Source organism: Micrasema longulum, unplaced genomic scaffold (assembly GCF_059751315.1).
Source record: "Micrasema longulum isolate JH-2025_06_02 unplaced genomic scaffold, ASM5975131v1 h1tg000097l, whole genome shotgun sequence".
In the NCBI taxonomy this organism is placed as follows: Eukaryota; Metazoa; Arthropoda; class Insecta; order Trichoptera; family Brachycentridae; genus Micrasema; species Micrasema longulum.
In genome coordinates, this window is record NW_028277303.1 from 2,941,651 (window position 1) to 2,966,781 (window position 25,131).

Genomic DNA, 25,131 nt, shown 5'->3' on the forward strand with positions numbered 1-25,131 from the left:
CAGTTTCATTATTTTACTCGTGGGAAAACTAAGTTACTTGATCTTTAAATAAAAAAACAAGTTTTTTGTCCAAATAATATTTTTCAAGTAAATGTTGACATGTTAGTTATATTTTTTTAAACATTTATCACTCCTTACACTTCATCGAAATCAAAATAATGCATTGTTCATTTTTTTTAACAAGAAAGAATATTATTTATAGTACATATTAGATATTTTTGTCTAAAAGAGTACCGTAAGTAGCTAGTGTAAAATCTTTTATATTTAAGTTATATTTTTTACAAGATAGAATACATATTCTGTTTCCCCCAAAAGAGATATACGTAATCATTTAGTTTGTTTATTTACCTCACAGTAGGTTATTTTTATTTTATTTTTATTTATTTATTTTTTAAACCAACACAGTCATAGTAATAAAAAATACATAAAGAATATCAAAAAATAACAAGACCAATTATGGGTTTCATATAGGAACAAAAATATAGAAAAACAAAACGTATAGTTCGCTTGGGGTGAAAGGAAGTGGGAAGGAAAAATAGGGAAGGAAGAGAAGAAGAAAAAATAATAACTAAATATAAAACAATGAAAAAAGAAATAAAAATGTACACATACAACATACATCTAAGTTATGCTACTTATGCTACAACTCATTAATATATAATCTTAATAATAAATAATATATACTTCGTCCTGAATCTGTCGGTCTCTAAAACACATTTTAATAATTGATACTTACAGAACAAGATGAGCGTTTTTTCGCAAAGATGGTGCTTTAAGAGTATTTCTAAATTATCATTATTACCTTATACGCATTTTTAGGGGATATTCGGAGGCAGAGCGGTTTGATGAGAATGTATTAATTTATAATATATACGCCCTAAGCCAATTACATCAGTTACACGAAGAAACATATATACATGATACTGAACAAAAAGAAGATAAAACTATGTAGCAAAGACAAACAAGGGCAATAAAATAATGGTACACAATATATTCATAAACACGATAAACAAATAAGACTTTGAGCTAAACCTTGTCAATCCATCTTCATCCCACACTGTTTTAGTGGCGAAGAGATTTTCGAATAGCCGGAAGGTCTAGCCCAAAGAATTTCCGGTTATCTGACGAATTGACTAATCTACACATTCTGGACATTGGGGCTTAAAAAAAATTTCCTTTTACAAGATTGAATAAACAGCAGATTTTGACTTCTCGTGACATGATTGGGAACATGAAAATAAATTGATTGCAACAGAGATGGAATAGCATTAAGTATTTTGAAAATGCATATACGGTCTATCTCAGTTTTACGTTTCTCCAATGAAGACAGATAAAGTGATTGCTCTATTTCAAAATAGAAATAATTACCTATTTACAATCCGAGCCACCTTCCTTAGAAAACGGTATTTGACAGACTCGATATAGTCAATATTTGAATATATTTTAACACTCTCGCAGAGATGCCTCGCGAATCCTGTACGAAAAAGACAACTGCAGGTCGGATTGAGTATGCCTAACTCAAATGGGGGTATCGCATTCCCGTTTTCCGCACCCCGGAACCAAATGAATATTGATATTTTTTTTAGGAAACAGTAAAAAAAAAACAAAAATAGTTATCATGTTTTTATACTGTACGTTCGAAGACCGCAGATAAAACTAGGCGTTTTTATGTTTTTTTTTATAGTCCTAGAGCATATGAAGTCGGCCTCGTGGTGTAGTGTTCAGTGCGTTTGCCTACCATGCAAGAGGTCTCGGGTTCGATTCCTACATGGTTGACATGAAATATTTATTAAAAAATATATTTTTACTCTAGAATATTTTATAGTCTCTAGACTTTTACCCGAAGCGTAAAACTGACCATCTTACTTTCATGTAACAAGAATGATCAAGAAACACTGATATTTTTATACCAATGCGGTGCCCTATGCACCATTAGGTGTGGAAAGGGAATGATGATTATGATGATGCATATGAAATGCACTTTATACAAAAAAATACTAACAATAGGGACACGCCAATGGTGGTATTAATAGTAAAAAAAATGACTAAAAATCATCACTCTAGTGCTCGCTGCGCATCGCTCCAGGCCCTGGTAAAAAATATTAGAATACGTTTGTATGAAGAATAAGTCAGACCTCGCATCCTCTTAAAGCAGTTTTATATCTAGCTTATTTATTTTAAAATTATTTTTTTAAAAAACCACTGAATCCATGCACGATAGCCAATTTCCTTTCCATAACTAGGTTTAATATTGGTAGCGAAAGGGTTAATGTAAAATTACAGACATAACATTCACTTTCAAGCATAGATTGCTTCTAAGCATAATAAATAATAAGTATTATGCGTACCGTAGACACATGCATCATTAAATATAATCTATTTACCTACTTGTTACAATAATACTAAGTATTATTTGTTAAATATGCATTACCTGCTTTAATTTTTACAAACATTTCCAAATATTTTCAAACTATCTACCAAGTCCTTATAGATTAACATACGTCTTTTAAAAAAAAAATTATACGACTCCACTCGTTTGCAAATGATTTTGGAATAACATTCGTCTAAAAATATTTTCATTATCAATATCTAAATATAAATTCATATAGCAATCATGATTAAAATGTTGTTTTATTTGATTAACATACAAATTAGTGACCATTGGAAATATTAATTTCCTTATGTTTTTGTGATTAAGCTGAGGTAATTACGAAGAATAACCTTGTTCTTTAGTAGATATGCCCTTCGAACTAACTCGTATACATTTTTAAAATTGATTAATAAGTATTTTATTAGTATAAACGTATGATTACGACAGTACATACGTACTGTTTATTTGTTTATTATTTATACTTTTTATTATGTTTACAACTTTTTATTTGAAACTTTGCAAAGCTTACAAGGATACATACATACTGTTTTATGAGTACGAAGTTCTCAAATAATACTTTGACAACAACAAGCTTAGATGATAACACATTATCTGAAAACTTAACTATTCAGCAGTGCAATGAATGTATTAAATACTGAGTCAGTAAAGGCGTTATTCGTGACCCAAGAAAATTTCTTAATTTTCTTTTAGACAGAAAAATCTGTTGAAAAAACCTCGTCATCCGAATAATGTCTGTTCACTTCTTAAATCAATTTTTTTTCTGCCTTTTCTGAAAAATCAATAATTTGAGGCACCCTGAACAGGCATTCCTTCATTTGGAAATTGTAATCCAAACCACAACTCGAGTTGATAATGTCCTTTGCTAAGTATTAAACCTTTGTGTATTGGATATACTATTGTTTAAAAACTACAATTTGACAATAGGAATTTTGGTTATCCACAACTACGAGTATGCTTACCGGCTTAGCAAACTTGTGCATACAGTGTTATGTCAATGTGGAGTTTGGTATTATTTGCTAGAATAAATAATTGAATACATATTTCATAGAATTATTTGCATATTCTTACGCATTTGTACTCTTACGATTCTATTATTATTTGACCTACATAGATTATTTATTTTTTGTTAGTATAATGTGATATCGTAACTACATATATACAGTCTGTTTTGCGTGATATTTTACGCCTTTTTTCGTATGCACTAAATAACTAAATAAAGAGTAATGAATGACCGGACGCATTTCTTCGAACGAGATTATGCTTGATTTTATGATTGAAGGGACAATATGGCTATATGACATATTCCTTTCTCAAAGAGGTTATCTATCTCTGTCGACATTATCTCTCAATGATATATTGGACTTGGACTGAATTTGTTAAACTTAATAGATCTATTGTTGTGAATCTATCGTCACATCAAGAAATTAAGACATAAAGGATGAAATTCAAAGACAATATTTAGATATATTGTAAATATATCATTTTATGATCTTTCACTACAGGAAATCCTCAATACCTTTAAAATGAATCATAAGTATTACCTGCTGGGGTTAACAAAATACATAAAGATTACAATAAACCACTGTATCGCCACGTCGCGATTCGCGAATGACGAAACGTAGGAAATGTTGAACGTTTTATGTTTTAGTTTTGCATATCAAACATAGTTTGAAGATCACTTATTGGGCTTGTTTTGAGTTCTCTTATGGAGTCTCTACAATATGTAAATACAAATATTGTGGAAGAACGTGTTAAAATAAATATTTTACGTGCATACATGAAACAATATTTATTTTATAGTTAAGATGCTCCTGGCACCAGGTAAATAATACTAGAACGCTAAAAACATGAGATGTTTTTTTTTAGAAAGCATTACTTTATATATTGCATTTTCAGGGAGTTTTTTGGAAAAACTAATTTACGGACACGCATATAACAATATTTATTCATATAAGTATTTACTCTTATTTACAAAACAGAAGAAAAAAATGTGGTATTATAAATGAACAACTTAATAAAAAAATTATCACAAACTTATTAAAAAAAATTCAAGTCTAAAAAAGTAAAAAAAATAATACACATTATCTCGATCAGTGTTTTTCAACCTATTTTAACAAGCGACCACCTTACGAGTAAAAAATATCTGGCGTTCTCCCCCTCAGAACCTTTATTTTATTAACCTTTTGCCTTGCTTGGCTTGGGAGAAATATTATCCAGCCCGCGTGAAGGAGTCAGCGGAGTTCCTCAAGGTTCTGTCCTGGGCCGCGATTATGAACGGCTATCTTCATCGGTATATACTGAGACGGAATAAACTAATATCGATTTTTATGTACGAAAGTGTGTATAATTGTATGAAAATTCAAAATATCAATAACCGGTAATGGAACATGTTTAGAAAAAAATTGTAAACATATTATATTTTTCATACAGTAAACTTAATTTTACTTTGAAGATAAATTTTATCTTCCCATCATAATCAAGGCCCCGGAATGGTTACTTTTAATATTGTTTATCAGTTAGAATCAGAAAAAACAGTTGCTGTTGATACAAAATTAGCAAATATTTTTCGTAATTTGTCTAAAACTAAGCACTAAATAAATAAAAAATCCCTAAATACTAAAATGTGTACATTCAACATATCCGGATGGCACACTTAACTCCAGTTGTTAAACATATTTGATTATATATTTATTGTAAAGGATGAAAACTAGCACGGTTACTTAATCGTAATTACCTTAAATTATACATTTTTGCTAAAATAATAAATACCTAGTGTTGACTTGGTAGCACATCCCTACGGGGAAATAAAAATAATGTGCAGTAAATGACCTTTTCCCGATATAAGAAGACAATCTATCTTATCACACGGTAACAGGATACTGTCTGACCTCTTAACCGCATACACTCACTTTAAAAAAAATGCTTAAATATATTAACCAAAAATCTTGGTGAACGTTTTATTATTATTATACATGTATTTTATTTAATTCGCTAAATTTTAATAATAGTGACAGCCAGTTTTGGACCACAACTGTTCCTCTGATACGACGCGGAGCGGCGTTAAATAACTGAAACTAAAAATTGGTCAAAGTTGTCAGCCGCCAGATTTTGTGAATTTGAGTATAGTTGATAGTAGCACTATAATTTTATGAATAATATATATTATCACTCCATGTCCACTCCCTAGTTAGTGCATATGGTATCCACAAAGAGCCTCCTTGCATCTCTATCGGATGCCAGCTCTCGTGCGTCCTCCGAGTCTAGTTCGCGTCCCATAGTTCTGACATAAACTGCCGACGAACAGTCAACAGCAGACGCCTAGGGCGTCGAGAACTACTTTACGCCCAGGCGAGAACTATTTTACGCCCATGAGCTCGCTTACTTTACGCCCAGGCGTAAAGTAGGCGAGCGTAGTTAAGGCTCTCAGAAGGCATCCGCAGTATATGGCCCAGCCAACCGTATTGCCCTCGCTTGATGATAGTTTTGACCGGAGTTGGCTGCGTCGACTTAATCGTCAATAAAAACCGCATCATTGGTATAGTCTAGGTCACAGAGTCTTCGGGAGGAGGAGATGGATAATCCTCGATCTGGTGGGATTGACTTCCTTAGGATGAAGTCCATAAGGATTATAAAAAGGAACGGTGCAAGGACGCTACCTTGACGAACTCCGGTAGTGACCTCAAACCAATCTGTGACAACATCGTTTTATATTATACACATTTAATGCTTTGGTTAATCAACCAAAAAATGTAAATTTAGCGGTCATTTTTAACTACGTAGTTGTAAATAAATAAATGATAGAATTAAAATATTACAACAGAGATGAAGAACATTTAAGAGAAGGTAATATAGAAGTCAAGGCATCTACGGGGCTTATTTAAGTTATTCATTGGCTGGTTCAAGTGGCCACTTTACACACTGTGTATCATTCACCATTCTGCCCATATTTCAACATCTGTATTCCTTAAATTCTTTCATCTGTTGATGTTTGTAAGCTGTTGTAATATGTTAATGTTAACAGCTCCCCAGGGAGTTGAATTCTGTCCTTGTCTACATAAAATTGGACAAACTCAAAATATTGTTGATAAATGATAGAAGATGGAGATCTAGTCGTGTTGGCGCCGAGTTTGAACTTCAAACCTCTGATCCAACTTATATTTTTATATTCATTATGAAGTAAAATACGTTTACTTTTCGGTACTTTTCTACTTACTTATTTATTTATTATACTAGTATATACGGCCTAAGCCAATTACAACAGTTACACGAATAAACATAAATGCAAGAAACGGAACAAAAAGAACATAAAACTATTAAGCAAAGACAAACAGGGGCAAGACAATAATTGTATACAATATATTCATAAAAACGAAAGACCTAAGACTTCGAGCTAAACCATGCCAATTCGACAAATTAGCGCTTTCGCCCTCTAACGGGTGTACCTGTACCTACCGACACTGACTGAAGGCAATTAATAATCAAGTTGGACCCATGGAACTATAATATACTATGTTTATGTTATTTATAACTTATATTACAAATGTATGTGTTATTATCTAAATACAATGGAAATTTTACAAGAATTTTTAGATATTAAACTCCGAACATTATGGTAAATAAAAAAGTTTGAAGCATTGTATAGTTTTATCTGCATTATTTTTTCTTTTCTGTCTTTTTTCACAAATGAACTTGGATATTTTCATTTTGTATATAAATTTGACAGCTTTTTATTTTCTGTTTTGTTTGACGCATCTCATTTTTTTTTATTGTTACAAATACAACTCTTGTTACGATAAGAATATTTAAATATATTTATTTTCAAGTAAAGTAGGTAACTGTTCGAAATTCACTTGATACTAGATCAACAATAACCGGTAAACACCACCGCTTTTTAAAAGGATATTTTTAATAGCGGAAAATATTGATTTAGCTGTTTTTAGAATTATGTAAGTTTTTTTTTATTAAAGTGCTTCCTTAAGGCTGCAGTTAAACAGAGTTACGGTTTCAAAGCTTTTATATATTTTATACCCAGAGGCTCAAATAAAAATAGCAAACATGAAAAATAAACATGTGCCAGATTATTTCCCCGTTCCAGAAAAAAATATTAGTAAATAATGTTTGCATACACATATAGTATATGTATTCAATATATGAATGTAAACCTATATATTTGAATAAATATTGTCGGTATGAAAACTACGAACTGTAAATATAGATTAATTTATTTCAACGTCGTGGCTTTTACATTTTTTTACAGAGTAAACAAGTTAGATATAATGGTACAACGTACAACTAATATACTTCGAAATAAAATCGGATAGAACCGTAAATATTTTGAATAAACAAGTGCTGTTGGGGTCTATGTTTATGTCCTACCGAAGTAATGCGGTAGTGTTATGACGCTGCCCAGTTAAGTTTCAATAAAAATGAGAAATTCCCTTTTTATAAATAATTATGCTTACGATTTCCACTATGTTCTTTGTGTTCATTATAATCTGAATATATTATTAACTTAAGTGTGACAATGAACAAATAAGAAGATCAGATTTAGAACTATAATTTATTGTAACTAGCAGAAAACATACTACAAAATTGTATATATGGTAGAATATTAGGCCCTTTGGGCCTCAGGTAATCGCCTCGTTTTCGGATCTACGGGACTAGTTTCATCAGACATACGGGTCTCAATTGATCTGCCCTTCGGGCCTCGGTTAATAAGAATCTCGGGTACCTATCTAGAAATATCGCCACTTTGGACCTCACATTTTTTGTTCGGAGCAATAAAAATATTTAAAAAAATAAATCTGTCTCTCAAAATAATGCTACAAAAACCACGTAAAATGTACAGCTATATTAAATATCTATTCAAAATTTCGATTTATAAGCGATCAAAATTGAATAGTGAAGAATCTGTAATTTAAAACAATAAGTCAGCTGTCAATGACTGTAACGTGCTTGCAAATTCGGCATTTCGGACCTCATTTACTCGGCCTTAGTAAATCTATCTAATAAATAACTGGTCTTCTAAAAGCCTCGGACGATCCGCTCTTCTGGCCTCGGATAATTAAAAAGTTATCCATAATACAAAGTAAAATCGATATTCATGGCACCCTTGAGATGTTCCAAAAATGACCCCATCCATAATAATAAAAGACAAAATACCTGATTAAAAGTGTAAATTTTAAATTGAAGAGACTACAATAATTAATTTATATTATCGTGACTCATTTAAATTTCGTCTCAAAAGCAAGAGGTAATTATAATTAGTCTAAAAATAGACTTCGGAAAGCTGGCGAGAGATAATATTTTTTTGTTTCATTTAAAAGCGGACACCTGATGCCTGCATAAAATTAATGGATAATAAGTAAAAAAGGTAAGCAAATCTTTCGACATGGTTAATTAATATTACTCTCTCTGAACTTAGATATTTATATATCAATTTAGGGAGAAAGTTAGAAATATAAAATTGGGAAAAGAAAGCTAATACTGGAAAAATTCATTAAAAAAATGGATTTTTTGAATACGTGTCGCTATTATGGACAGTAACGCGGCCTGCATTGATAAGAAAAATAATGATAAATAATCAGCGTTTCCCAACCTTTTTAACCTAAAATTTAGAATATTTTATCCAATAAACAAAATTGGTTGTTTTTATTAAACGATAAACAATATTAACTTATCTAGTTTTTTAGTCTACCGGTTTCGAGACGTACCCGACTCTTCGTCAGGACACTCACTACACCAACTTGCAAATACTGAAATACACTTTCACCTTAACCATCACCGTAGTATACAATGTATTTAAGAAAAACTTAATTTATGTATTTTTTGGTAAATACTTTGTATACAACGGTGATCGTAAAGGTGAAAGTATATTGAAATATTTGCATGTTGGTGTAGTGAGTGTCTTGACGAAGAGACGGGTACGTCTCGAAACCGGTAGACATAAAAAGTCTGTAAGCGGCTAAATACGAATATTTACTAACATTAACAAATGCTTATTATTTAAAGATTACTAATCAACGCCGCGTTTCGCCAGTCTTATTGAACTAGGCACGTTTATTTATTTTTTTTATCTGGGAAAAAAACAACAGTTTTTACATATATTGTATAAAAAAATAAGAATACATATGAACGAAAATTGTGAAAACAGTCAATAAAAATTTTCCAGTGGTGTAAGATACCGATTAAGTACATTATCGGTATCAAAATAAAAGCAATTGTTAGGCACTTAGAAACTTGCAAATAAAATAAAAATACATATACTTATTTACAGTTATAAAAATAAAGTTAATAGAAACAAGATAAATTTAAAGAATAAGAAAATAAAAAGTTATATAAAAATAATGTAAAAGGTACAAAAATATAATAATAAACATACGAACAATACGAGTCGGTACATTGTTATTAGATCGAGTATAGCTCAAATTAAAACGAAGACCGTGTTGCGCTGGGATCCGTGATTATTATTATGCAGGCGTCAAACAATAAACAGTGGTTATTGTCCCGTATGTATTATAATCCCACAGCACTGTTTGGTGTAAGGTGTAAAAATGCCTTTATATTTTTCCTCAACCATCGGTATATTGTACCAATAAATTTATTTTAAATTATGCAAAAACACCAGTTTTCATGCGGATTTTAGTTTCAAAATATTTCTCCTATCTTCTAGTTACAAAGCAGGTAGGTGTAATTAATATTTGTTTACAACAAACAAATTGATTTTTAAATTTCTTGGGCGGACTCCTATTAATTTATAATACATGAACTACTTAGTTCTCACATTTAACTTATAACAGTGCTATGAATATTATAATAGGAAAAAAAGAAGAAAATATACGCGATTTAAACACAAAATGGCAGACGGAATATAAATCATTCTAGTTTTAATATTTATTAAAATGATTTTATTTTAGTTGATTTTATAAGGTGATTCAACAAAGATACATACTAGAAAACATGCAATTTGTAGGTATTAGTCGATTTAATTTCACATGCATATATATTTTCAATTATATAGTATGCGTATTTTGGAACCTACATAATATTGTAATGTTAGTTTTATCTTGACTATTGGGAATCGAAGCTGGAACACCTTTTTTTTATTTTAAATTCCCTAGTTCTGAAAAAATCATTTATCGTCACACTAGGTAGGTTTTCTATAACTATGCAGGGTACCATATTTATTTGTATTTACATTGGAATCGCTAACTACTGAGTAGAGCATCGATGTATACATATCGTCGCTTTAGTTAGTTTTTGTCCTACAGACCATTAAAAAAAATGAAAAAGTTTTTGTTTAAGGGTTTTAAACGAGTTTCGTCTTACGTTGTGGTCATTATTTATGCCTAATTCGTAAAAAAATACTTTAAAGCTCTATTTCTGCAGATTTGTGTTTTGGTCTGTTGGGCAAAAACGAAACGAAACGACGATATATCGATTCGTGAATAATCATTTGCTAATCATTAGAGGTGGCTGTCATCGGCGTCTATACGTCTACAGTCGATCCAAGCATTGTAACGAAGAAATCTTTATTTGGACATAGTTATTATGCGAAGGACCGATTGAGTGAGCGTCTTTCCGAGTTGACACATTCATATTTACCATGGGTAAACGCAACGCCCGCTGGGCGCTGATACGTTGCTGATAATATCTAACATTCACGTTCTCGCTTTTGTGCATCGAGGGACCGAAACGATCTTCATTTGTCAGTGTGACCTTATGTTTTTGGACTATTGTTTGCCGAGTGTTTAGTCCCAGATTAGTTTTATCGTAAGGCTTATCATGAACAAGAACAACGCCGTCAACTGAGTAACTGAGTAACTGAGTAACCGAGTAACTGAGTAACTGAGTAACCGAGTAACCGAGTGACCGAGTGACTGAGTAGTGAGCGCGCCGGCCGGGAGATGTGCGACGCGAACCGCGTTCCGCTGTTCGGGGACATGCTGAGCCACGCGGGCGGCGGCAGGGGCCGCGGCCGGCGGCGGCACGCGCTGCCGCGCGCCGACAGCGGGGACTCGTGGCACTCGGCCGAGTCGCACCTCATGGTGGACATCCCCGAGCACAGCTACACCAAGTGCGACCGCTACGGCGAGATCAGCGTGCCGCGGCTCAGCGCCGGCCGCTTCGACCGCGAGGGCTTCGCGCGCAAGCTGCTCAAGCAGCGCAGCACCGAGGACCCGGAGTCCGAGTCGCGCAAGGCCCGCAACAACTCGCACCACCACCACTCCATCCAGGAGCTGATCCGCCACTTCGGCCAGAAGGTGGGCGGGTGGCGCAGGAACAGTTGCGGCGAGCGCGACGGGGGCGCCCCGGCCGAGGAGTTCCGCTCCCGCTCCCGCTCCCTGGGCGCCCCCCCGCCCTTCCATCCCCTAGATGACTGCGGGGCCACCTATCGTATTTACGACACCATACTTCGGGAAGGTAAATTTACTTCGTTGGAATTCCTTAAATTAGAGAATAAAATTTAAAATATTTTATACGGACACTGTTTTCTATTCAATTAATTAACCTTACCATTTTTTTTTGTAATTTAATGAAACCGTTTTTTTTTTTTGTTTTTTTTTTAATAGAAGAATAACCGGCTCAGCTCTTATTTTAGAGCTTTGTCAGCAAGTGGGAAAGAGGATTTGGAAAGATGTATGAAAAATACACCAATATTTTTTTATCAATGAACTGTATTTTTCGATTCCCGGATTACTTAGTTTTGTCGACTTTTTATCAAAGGTTAAGTAAAAAAGCGACCTATGGATGTATAAATATCGGAACGTCTGCGTCTGATAAAATATACGGGTCAGAAAGGAATTGCCATAAAACAGTTCGTCGATAACGGGAGGGATAATATGATATATGATTATATATCTCCAAAAATGTTTTTTTTTAATGCGCACAATGTAGTACACATTAATATTATGGATTTGTCTTTCAGTTTCTATTCTTTTTCGTTCATAAATTTGTAAAAACTACTTTAGTTTTGATTTTATTTTTAAGTCTTAGGATTTACATGATCTACTTATGCATAGGTACATGACACAACTGATATACGAAAATCACAATTTTAATCAAGAAATAATATAATTAAAACTCATTCTATCTGGCTGCGATACGCTCCCACTTCCTTTTTAATGATGCTCACGCTTACACACACCCGAACACATACTCTCGTACAAATACACACGAACACTCCCTTGAACACATACATAGATATATATGTACATACGGACGTGCACATTGAACCATCATTTAATATGTGGGATTTTTATTTAGAGACTTCGCTGGGCTGTCTTTAAACCCTGTCTTTTTGACTGTTTGTTTCTGTAAAATAAATAAATGAAATATTAATAAATTTTGTCTTCGTTTAGGTAATCTTGAATAGTTATAAATGAAATATTAATAAATTTTGTCTTCGTTTAGGTAATCTTGAATAATTATAAATAAGTACCTATATCGATCTAAAATTTGTTTTTTATGCGCCGGCATTTATTATCTAAAAAAAAAAATAGATTTAACTAAATAATAAAAAGTGTATTGTAAATTTATTTTTGTAAATTAAGACTCACGAAGAGACACCTATTTTTATAGTTCCAAAACTATTTTTCCCTTTATTTAGGCTTTATTGACGCATCGTTAAACAGTTTTAGAATTCCCGCAGCTTGCCTTCCAGATACCGCATCTGAGGACATAAGTCTCCTTGGCGGTGCCCACGTACACGGAAAAGTTGCTCGAAGGAGCTATCTGTAATCTGGTAGCCTAAGTATCTTTGTGCTGATATAAGGTAATCCAGATGTACATAATATGCACTTCATTGGATTAAGAAAAAACGGAAGTGAATTCTTCACTGACTGGGATAAAATTGATTGGACATGATCAAATCGCCAAAATGATTACATTACTTTTCAAACGCATTGAAATTATTTTTCGTAGCCACCAGATCTGTATATCTGACAGGACCTATAACAGGGCCACGGATAGTAGCGAGAAGCTTCATTCGGTAATCATAGAGAGGGGGAAAATGATAAGACTTTAGGATGTGTTCAGAAGACTGATTAGAATATACGCAGCAGCACGAAGTAACAGTTTTGGAATTGTGAAAAATAATGCCCTTGCGAGATTCTTGATTAAGTAAAATTAATTTCTTTGGCTAAGGGATTTATAAAGAATAAAAAAATTATTCTAGCAGAGATTAATAAAAAAATTTTTTTTTGGGCAGTAAACGTAACTAAATTTACATTATTCGCAAAAATCACAGTATTTCGACTCAACAGTATAAATAGAAAAAAGAAGTAAAAGATACTGAAAAATTTTTCTCTGTTAAAAAGTCTCATAAGTCATGTTTATGAAATTATTTTTTGTGACGGCAATGAAATAAATTTTCGCATTGTACGATGTTACGTCTTCTCGGTACTTTTTTACGGCGTCGAAACGTGGACACTCACCCAAAACACTAAAAAAAAGATCGAAGCCTTTAAAATGCGGTTAATTAAAAATCTCCCAGGTGGACAGAGTCCGAAACGATGACGTTTTCCGACGAATGGAAAAAGATAAAGAGGTACTGAAGACCACAAAGAAAAGAAAACTAGAGTTCTTTGGGCATGTGATGAGAGGCGAAAATATAACATTTTCCAAGTCATTCTACAGGGAAGGATTGAAGGAAGACGCAGTGCAGGTAGAAGGCGCATCTCTTGGCTACAACGACTGGTTCCATCGCAGCACTCAGTCCTTGTTCAGGGCAGCTGCCAACAAAGTGAGAATTGCTAAGATGATTTCCAACCGCCACCGGGGAGAGGAACAATAAGAAGACAAAGAATAAATTGTTTTCACCGATTCTTAAGCGTATAACGGAGGAATACTGAAAATTTAAATCTAGTATAAAGAACGAATATAAACTTTCAATAACATTACAATTTTTCATCAAAATTTCTCAAGAAGTATTTTTTCTAATTAATTTAAAATATTTTCAAACCATCTGTTTCTTTTATTTCGTCAGGTAACTCATTGTACAGTTTTAATCCCTCGTCCAATGAGTTTTCAGACTCTGTTTTTCTCTTCATTAGTAATCTTATTATATTCAAAGAGATAGGTACTGAAGTTATTAGGTGCAATGCGTACTACCTACACATCACGGGGAAGGGAAGGTTCACAAATAATCAATACCTACAACATTTTTAAGACGTTTAATATAAATTTACTTACAACTTTTAAGTATAGATAGGCACTCTTATTGACGAATGACTGCTTTTACTCAAATCAGTCTCACAGAGTTGATGTTTGCATACCGTCTCGCGTCTTGAATCTTGACGAACTTACCTGCTTAATATTCGAGGTTGTTTATTTAAAAATCTATTCTGATGCTCAGACCAGTGTTAACTTCAGAATTTCAGTTGTTTAGTTCATGATTTTTTAAAGGTCGGGGTCGGTAAGATTCCGGCAGTAATAATAATAGCCTAATGTTAATTTTTGGAATCGTTACGTAATAAGACCACTGCGCATTGGTGTCCTGCCGCATACGGCGCGTACACGCGTAGTGCACGGCCGCAGAATGTAATCATTGTCAACATAATGTATATTTCTGGAGTGGGTGACCGCTTATTGACAACGGCCGTGTTACACGGACCAGAAAACTGAAATAGAAATTGGTCGGAAATATAAACAGAATGAGGAACTTCAGCCCTACGGGAAATTGGATACGAAAAAATCTTTTTTGCGCCCGGTAAAAATTAGAGCATCAAATTTTTAAGTTTCTTAAATAGTACGAAAAAAATTTATTAAAAAAAAAACGCACTACTTTTAACGACGTCACTGGTTCATATGAACCAACCAACTATATGAGAGCTGTCTGTAAAGGATATCTGGTTTGTTTACCGTAAACGAATCAATCGAAAGAACCTCTGACGTCACACATGGAGTTATTTCAGAAATACAAAACTTCATAAAATCATAGCGGTAATATTACGATATATATATTCTAAAATTGGTTAAGTTTAAAAGTCTATTGAAGAATAAAAAATAAATTTAGACACCAAACTTCCTCATTCTGAGCAAAAATCTTGTGGCCAATTAAAAAAAAAAAGTTTAATTTTTAATTTTTTTATTTAATCATACAATTTTTTTTTGTACTCCCAGGAGTTACAACAAACTCATTTTGGCTCAGAATAATATTAACATAAAGGTATGGTAATAATAATCATAATAATATGTACATAAAACTGAAATAAAATAGCAAGTTAAGTGTACAATACAAAGAAATTAAAACAAATTATAATAAAAATAAAAATTAAACATTTACATTCAGTAAGAAAAAAATATCAGATCTAATCTAATCTAATCGAATCTATTTCATTTTCTGAGTCAAAATCTGTCAGTGGGCATGCGCAGTTAGTCATTATCATTTCCTCTCCGCTTCCTAGTATATGGCACTTACTGCATTGGTACATTCATCGCAGCGTATCTTGATACTTTTTTTACGTAATGAAAGACGATCAATCTTACGCTTTAGATGCCAGTCCAAGGACTATGAATTATTTTAGTGATAAACATATTTTTCAACAATTATTTCAGCAGTAAGCAATACGAAATAAAAACGCGTTGCGATCACAATATTGCGCGTTCGCGCGCGCACGGCTTATTGTCTCATGGAATAGAGGATAGTATTAATAATAATAATGGTTTAATCATAACAATCCCTTTAATCTACTACATTTTTGTGGCGATAGATTTCTTTGGGTTGTGTGTAGTCTGCTTAACTACGTACAACCTGTTTTAAAGGCAGACATTTTTTACATGCAATTCTAAACAATAATGAAACACGACCACCTACTAGTGAATTAATTATACGAGTTTGATTATCTGTACATTATTTGTCAATACATATGAAATACCATTAGAAATAAAAGAACAAAAAAAAATTTAAATGCAAGTCAAAAAAAATTTGTGTAACAGATAAAGTAAACTCTTAAAAAGTATTCGTATTTCAAGAAGTTTTTTTGCGGGTTTTCCAAAAATATGGTTTAATAAATTTTTGAACGAAAATAATTGTAGTAAAGGGTTTTTCCTTGTTTATAATGAGTAACTACTTTAATTAAGTAATTTAGCATCGACTTTACCCTTGTGTATCTGGTTTAGTAAGTGTAAGTGTTAGTGTAAGTGTGTTATACAAATATAAAGCCATTGATGGCTTGAGCAAGTAAATCGTATAGCTAGAAAGTCATTTTTTAAAGCATATACTGTATATGAAGATTTAAAAATAATTTATTCCGTATACTTTAATTATTTTTTTAGGATTTATGACTTTTGTATTGGACGTGCGATATAAATAAATAAATAAATGGAATAGTAAATCGGAAAATCGGTGAATTTTTACTATTCCACCGTCTTAAAAATGTGATGGCGGAGTGTTTTCCGATTTTTACATTATATTTGTATGCGCGCACAGAATTTGTGTGAAAAATAACAAAAAATATTCTAAAACCAAGCATTCCATTTTAAGATTTTAATTAATTTGTGTTATGTTAAATCTGGTCAGTTTTCTGAACCGTATAATACAGCTTTAACTATTGGCTTCTCAATAGTGATTTAGGTGCTTTTTAGCTTACACATTGGGCGTGGTTGCTAAATGTGTTAAAAATTTGGAGAATGAGATCATCCCCTTTCCGCACCTAATGGTGCATAGGGCACTGGATTGGTAGACCAATCTCATCATATATCGATCAATTTTGTTACATGAAGGTAAGGTGATCAGTCTTACGCTTAAGGTACCAGTCCCGAGACTATGAAATGTTATTGAGTAGGTCCTTTGTAAAACAAATTTTACAATGCCGGAAAAATAAATAAACGAGACCATTTTTATGAATATGCAATTTTATGAAATAAAAAAGTAAAAAAGATAATTAGCAATAACAACAAAAAACTTTTACGCCGTTTCCCCGTAAGGGTAGGCAGAGGATATAACATCACGTCGCTCTATCTTTGCATACAGATCTACATTCATACATCTTCTCATGCACGCGCGCCATCTTCAAATATTTGTCATGTTTGGTCGTCACGCCTTTCTCGGTTTTCCTCTATTTCTGCATCCATCAACATTCGCATTGTAAATATTTTTAGCCGTTCTTTCGCTGTCCATTCGCTCTACATGTCCAAACCAACACAGATCTCCTTTCTTAATTTTGTCGATAATTATTATCTCAGCTTTACATAATTTACGGATCTCAACATTTGTGCATCTATCGTACATAGTTTTATCACAGATTCGCCCGAGAGATCGCGTTTCGACAGCATTCAGCCTACTTTCATCCCTGTTTTTCCAAGTCCATACTCCGCTCCCATACATCAGGTTCGGGACCAGGACTCCATTTATTGTTGAAGATAAATGTTAACTCCCATTGTAATCGGGGCCCTGATATGACTGACATAATATGATGTATTTTATTGTTCTTTGTACGGAGTGTAATATGTACTATATAATAACAATTATTCATATATCTATATATATCTATAAGGAAGAATGACTAGACAGGTGCCACCGTTTTGTAGCAACAATTCACGGACATTGTATACTTGTAATGCCGTATTAATAGACTTCACGAACTCGGCAATAGTTATTCCCACGTATCTGATATATTTAGTGTAGGGTATTGTTCCTATGGAACAAACCTTTTGAAATTTTTCAAAGATGGTGAATGGTAATTATATTTTTTTATTCATGCATTTCATAATATATATATACAGTTTTTTGTTCCCTTTGCCTAGCTGTGTGAAAAAGTACTTATGATTTTCTTGTTGTTTTACTGTAGAAAGTACTGAATATGCTGTATATTTTTTTTAATATACATCTTGTGTAATTTTTTATATTTTTTTTTTATATAAATCTTGGGTACTAGGAAATTCACGTTTAAAAAAAAAAAATATTAAGCCAAATATGTTCATATTATAAATGTTTGTAAAAGGCAGATTTGCCGTTTATGTTTATAAAAATAAAATAAAATAAAATATGTAATATTATTATGGACACATTGTGTATGTTAATGTTGATATTTTTATCGTTATTTTGCAATCCCACCTCTTAGTCAGATAAATACAAAACGTTAATATTTTTTTTGTATCATTGAGATAAATACAGAAATGTGGATTTATTGTAAACACGTTTTAACACGCAGTTTGCATAAATTAGTTTACGAAAATTGAGACGGTGAAAATTGCACTAAGAAATATACAAGGCAATGTCATAACAGTAACCAAAAATCCCGACGTACACAAGTATAATATAAGACAACCACACTACCACATAAAAAAAGAAAGGACAAATGCAGGACTGTAAAAAAAAATATAAACATACAATACTCTTAAACACTACAATGACTTGCCTGACTAGAAAAATTATGTTGGAGGCAATTTTAAAATAAACATTACATTATTATTATTATAATTTGATAATTTAAATAGCGCCGGTTTTGTGTTAATCACCTCAAAGGCGCTGTAGGTACAGTAAATTAATATTCCAGCGCGTCTTGCAGCTACACAGCGCATGGACGGTTAGGATTCTAGTTCCTTGTTTGCGATTAAGATTTATTTCAACCATAACAGATAGAAGCTTGATTACAGCATGTCTTGCAGCTACAGAGCGTTTAGAAAAAAAATATTAAAAAAAATAGTAAGATTACAACACGTCTTGCAGCTACTAAGCGCATGGACCGTTGGAATTCAAGACCCCTTTTTACAAAATTTAGGTATTTTATAGTTGATTAAATTTACATGTAGAAGATAATGAACCATTGTCGTGCAGTTACAAAGCGCATGGATAGTGGAATTCTAGCAATTTAAAAATGATACCAATAAATTGAAAAAAAATAAACATTAACATAGAGATAAAAATAAACATAGAACAGAGTAGTAAATTTGTCAAGAGTTCATTCATAAGAAGTAAGCAATAAAAAATTTAATAAATAAAGCACTATACATGACAAATACATTAATCAGACGAGACATAACATGACTCGACATAATAATATGTTCATACAACCCTAATCGTTTTAAAAATTAAAAATAAGTAAACAATTAAAATGATAATAATTCAGTGGCGTCAGATTCTCAAAATAAACATGTTTAAAAAAAATTGCTGTTCAGAATTCCGTTTATAAAACTCGACAGCCTAGAACAGCGTTTCCTTATTACATAATTTGTCAAGCAAACATTAAAAACGATAAATTTGTCACGACGTTGACATTTCTAAGGGCTGTGTTAATCTGTACAAATATAAAGTTGAGCGATTACAATTTACATTTTTTAATTTATCGTTCATTCAAATTGCTTTTTATAAATATTTTCCATGAAATGTATTTTCGTAAAAGTAAAAGTGTTCTGAGAATCGGTTTTGAAATTTGTTTTTAGTATTATATAATTTTGTATTTCTACCCTCACCATCATCTACATTTTAAATAAAAATATTATTAGATGGAAAATGAAACGTTACGGGGGAGATAGGGATTACACCATTTTTTGTCCTCTTTCAAGTCTCACGATGGAAAATTTATAACATTTATTTATTTAATTATAATTTTTAGTATATTGTGTAATCGTAATTGCAAATTAAAAAAAAAAGATTTTTGTTTAAATTATGTATACCTATCTATACTTTGTAAACAAAATCTAAACAAATTATTCGATTTATAGCTAGAGATGTCATAAAAATAAAATACTACTCCTTAAATACCTAAATAATAAACATACTCTTTTTTTTTTAATAAAAAGGAATATTCGTGTTCTTATAACATACGCAAATATTTAATTTTGAAGGCCATTTTCAACGAGTTGTAAATAACTCACTATTAGAAAATGGAAATGAAGTTGGGGTAGAGTGGGATTCGAACCACGGATCTTTGATCCGTGAGTCCGAGACACTAGCCACGGGACCACAACCCGATTCTAAACCGACTATTTATTTTATAAATTTATTGCATTAAAAAAGCATACATATTTAATAACAGGGAATCTATATAAAATTAATGAATAAAAAATGAAAACGGAGTGTTCTCTGTTTAGGATAGTCTCCATCTAACATGGCTCAGCCTGTTCTAAGATGGAGATTTTTTATCTTTTAAAGCAAGTAGTTCTATACTAATAAAACAATAACAAAAAAACAAAAAACTAAAACTACTTAATTATAAATGCCCAGCCAATCAAATGTAAGAAATTGAAAATCGTTATTATACAAATATAAAGTAAATATATGTGCCAAGAATACATGTTACTTAAATATAAATAATATAGTATAGTATATAATAAAAAACAAATACAAACTAATGAAATACATAAAAATATAAATAATATGTGTACCAACTATATAAAGTACCACGTTTATTGATCTACATATATTTTTCAAAAAAATCTCTCGCCACACTATTTAAATATGCAGTTACTTTTATTTTTAAATTTGTTTTACATTTTGAGTCTTATATTTGGCAATAAATCGTTAAATATTTTTGGAGCAATACGTACATAAATATTGTATACTAAATTACAAGGGAGATGGAGAACATTTTAGAGATGGAAATATGAAAGTCTAGGCATTATGACCTGATTATGGCTGGTTTGAGTTGCCATTTTACTCACTGGATAACATTCACTATTTACGTATTTCGTAGGAATTTATTCTTGAAAAACCATTGATATGAGGCATATTATTTTATATTGCATGTATGCATGCATTTCTTGAATTGGTTTAATTAATTTACCCCTATTTTGTGGTTTTCACTAGCACAGTTGTATGTTTATGTACTTTTAATTTAAATTCATACCATTTTAATCGATTTAAAAGCCTTACGGGCATTTAAATAAATCAATATTTATTAATTCTCTAATAATTTATATATTTATGTTTGTCACATGTCCCAAGTCCTGTGTTTAGTTGGGACGATTAATATACTACAGTAATTTATTATGACAATAATTTTTAAATTTATTTAAGCTTAAACCACCTAATATATACATATAGTTGGATAATTTATATAGCGCCATTTTTGTGAAAATCACCTCAAGGTCATAAGCCCTGTAAATGCCTAGACTTCCATATTCCCTTATTAAATATGTTTTCCCTCGCTGTTGATATAAATTTAAATATGTATAACTCCCTAGGAAGGAAATCCAGCCAGTCTGCAAGCATTTGGACATACACAAACATTGTTGGTATAACAATAATGTTACAATAAAACAAAAACATCTTATGAAGAAATGTGTGAAACCAGATCAGTCAAATAGATGCAAGAAACTAATTAAAACTGAACCAAAATTATACTATATGTTTATGTATGAATTAGATCATCAAGGCAAAATCCAAATAAAATAAGTTTTCCCGATATATAAAATTTATTTCAAACAAAAGTAGCATTCATTATCCGACAAAGAGTTCTAAAACATTTTAAGCATTCATCGATGGCACCGAAATAATTCGCAGTATGTTAATTTGAAAAATAAATATGGTTATCTTATCAAGATAAATTACAAGAAAAAAATGTTTACGTATCAGCAAGAAATTTCAGCAGATGTTAATGTCGTTTGTGATCGAAAAATAAATTAAAATAATAAGTGGTGAATTCGAACTTCTACATAAAATATTTTAAACTGAATATTCACGAGAGATGTAAATTTGACTAACTAACGAATTGAAATAAATATTTAAGAAAAAAATATACATGAAAGATAATATTTATGCCTTTACTTCTATGATGATGATTTATAAATGAGATTATACTTATGATTATATCTATTTCATGGGCCCCCACTTATTTCATTTTATTTTTAAACATATTCAAGTACTCGTATGTTAATTCTTTAATTTAATTGTATTTTTTTTCTTTATTTTTCTACTTTAAAAAAATATATTTGGAACCATTTTATTTGCTTTTGTTGAATTTTTTCTTTCTTTCTTCTTAACGCTATTTTTTCAAAGCATTAAATAATACATATACGTATAATATGTTCACTATATCTGTATCTTAATGAAAACTAATGTCTGAACACCCGATGACAAACTATTATTCAATAGTTTTTCGGGACAAATATGTTTTAATACTTTTTTTGTATTCTTATAATATATTAATATTGTAATAACATGTGTATTTTATTGAATAACTAAAAAAAACATGAAGTTAAAATGACAAATTATATCTTTCAAATAAGGATTCAATGTCAGGGTGAATGTTAGCTTTTTACACCGGGAAATACAATGTTAGTACGAGTACGCCAGAACACATTCTGTATAAAAGGGAAGGACGGAAGCCTGGTTAAACAAAATGTAAAGTGAATTAGCGGAAAATGTAAATATTGATATCGGTATAGTCAGCTTACCCGAAGAAATTGGTCCATTTCTCCCTACGTCTCGTCTTTCGGCCGCCCCTCCGAGCCGCTCGACAAATGCCACTGAAAAAAAAGACATGATTTGTCAAGCCGCGCTGGCCAAACCACATATAAATAAAACTGCGTGTTGCCAGTGGAAACTAAATCTTTTAACGAAGCCTCTGCACGAAAATGTTTGTTACAATCATTATTAAAAAAATAACACAAAGCACATCAATTTAAAAATAAGAAACACCGACAAGCATTTGATTTACATGAAAAAACCAACTCAAATAATTGAAAAACCATTAAGGAGTTTCTTTCCATCTCAAATCCCTGTCCCCAATGAAAATTCAGTTCTGAACCCATATCTTGAAAAAAGATTACGCTTTTAAATGTTTTTAACTCTCAGAAGGGAGATGTGCCTCTGAGCAAAAGTCGTGCGGGTTTTGGGTATTACATAGTTCGTATTTTGAAAAATGCTCGTACGAACGTTTTGCTGAGACCTCCTTATCGTTAGACTAGAAGTGTTTCAATGCTTCTTTTAGGTAAAATTGACTCATAAATGCAAAATAAAATTAATTTTCCTCGCGGAACCTGAAGTTGTGAAGAAACCGTTTCAAGATTTTTGCCGTAGAATGTGAGGAAATTGTGAAATATAGGGTTAGTGGAAATGAAATGGGGAGGTGAAGCCCTGGGGGAATCGGGCTCACAACATCCATTCTCACGAAGGCGTAGAGTGTAAATACTGTGGATGTGTAGATGTGTAGATGCTACAAACATGATTATATTTACTTAACTGTCTTTTCCTCCTCGCGGTGGAGTAGTTACTTTCCTTATGTAAACTTGTGTTTTTTCACTGCAATATATATATATTATTATAGTCCCTCTGGACTGGCATCTGGGCTGGTATTCCGAACGCATTTACAGCGCGCTAAAACGCGTATTTAGTACGTAAAAACGCGCTATACTTGCGTTTGTAATACCAGCCCTGAGCGCAAGGCTGACAGTGTTGCGATGCATTATACCCCATGAGCTGAGATAAGGAATGGTCTAATTAACGATTTTATCTTACTTTCTTCTTATTAACACTATTCTGACTTGTCTCGACATCCGTATTTCCTTCTCCAATCATTTCTCCCTCCCTGCTGAGATTCATCATCATCATCATTTCTTTATCCGCACCCATTGGTGCATAGGGCACTGCATTGTCAAACCAAATCCAGCGTATTTTGATCATCTGTTACATGAAGGTAAGGTGATCAGTCCTACGGTTTAAATGGGAAATTGGAAGTCACTTGACAACCTGGTAAATTCGTTATTCTTTTCCTTCTATGAAATTTTTTCTTACCCACCAATTTGTTGTTGTTCCAACACTGAAAATATTGCACAGTATTTTCGAAGCGAAAGTGCCTTTGAAAATAAATAATACGTCTACACAAATGACTCCCACGCCAGGCTGATTCTCATTTAAATTTTACCTGCCTTCTTGTATTGGATATTTCGCTTACATTGTGCGTATCAAAACGTTCCAAGATTATTCCGAGAAAAATAATCACACTGATGTTATTTCTGTAATTTATAGACAAGGTTATTTATTAAATGTATCTCATATTAAAAAAAACTGCAAAAAAGAAAGTTGTCCAACAAAAAGTGGTATGAAAAAAAAGTAGATTTTTTTAGATGCGTTTGTCTCATATTTTCGTTTTTTGTTCTTTCATATTTTATTTTTTGCTTTTTTAATGAGTTTGTGAATTTAATTGACTGATTATAATAATAAAAATATGTTTATAGTTTTATTACACTTTTATTCACAACTTTTTACAGTGTGCATCCCACCAGTCTGACGACGTCGGTCCCGACGAAACCCGGTACCTGGTAAAAATTTATAAATAAAAGTGGAATAAAACCATATACGTATTTTTATTATTATAATTAAAACGCAGTTCCACCAAGAAATGTCAGTAAAAAAACTCAATCTAATAATTGACTAGTGTAAACTTAGATCTAAATTAGTTACAACAGAGAGGGAAAATTTTGAGAACTGTTTATGGAAGTCTAGGCATTTACAGGGCTTATGGCCTGTCATCAGCTGTTTCAAGTGGCCACTTTACACACGGTGTAACATTCACCGTTCTGTCAATGTTTAAACATCCACATTTCCTGAACTCTTCCATCTGTGGGTGAGGTTTATCCGGCTGAACCAATTCACTCACCTACTATGCAACGCCTGTAAAAAAATTGAATTATTATGCTTCTTCTTAAATCAGTAAGTTAACTCAACAATGTTTTGAGTAAGTCCAAATATTTGTAGACAGGTTGGATTTCCTCCCTAGGGAGTTTTTTAGGTCTAACATTGAGGGAAAACATTTTTGAGAAGGGAAAATTGTTTTCAGGCGTTGCCTAGTAGA

General features: G+C 32.2%; 1 protein-coding gene across 12 annotated transcripts in view; it reads left to right on the forward strand.

The window, feature by feature from the left end:
• SNF4Agamma (SNF4/AMP-activated protein kinase gamma subunit) overlaps positions 1-25,131 on the forward strand; it is a 246,485-nt gene that overhangs the window by 154,928 nt on the left and 66,426 nt on the right. For 2 of the 12 annotated variants that reach the window (XR_015824235.1, XR_015824234.1), the window contains exon 10: positions 10,862-11,146. The exons of 5 other annotated variants lie outside the window; for them this stretch is intronic. Coding sequence is in view for 4 of the 7 variants with exons in the window: in XM_088236774.1 (XP_088092900.1) it covers positions 11,299-11,815 (517 nt within the window). In the remaining 3 variants the exon portion in view is untranslated. Of the gene's footprint in view, positions 1-7,909; positions 8,963-10,861; positions 11,816-25,131 lie in introns of those variants that run through there. 5 more of the 12 variants (XM_088236774.1, XM_088236770.1, XR_015824239.1 and 2 more) reach the window with 4 other exon arrangements.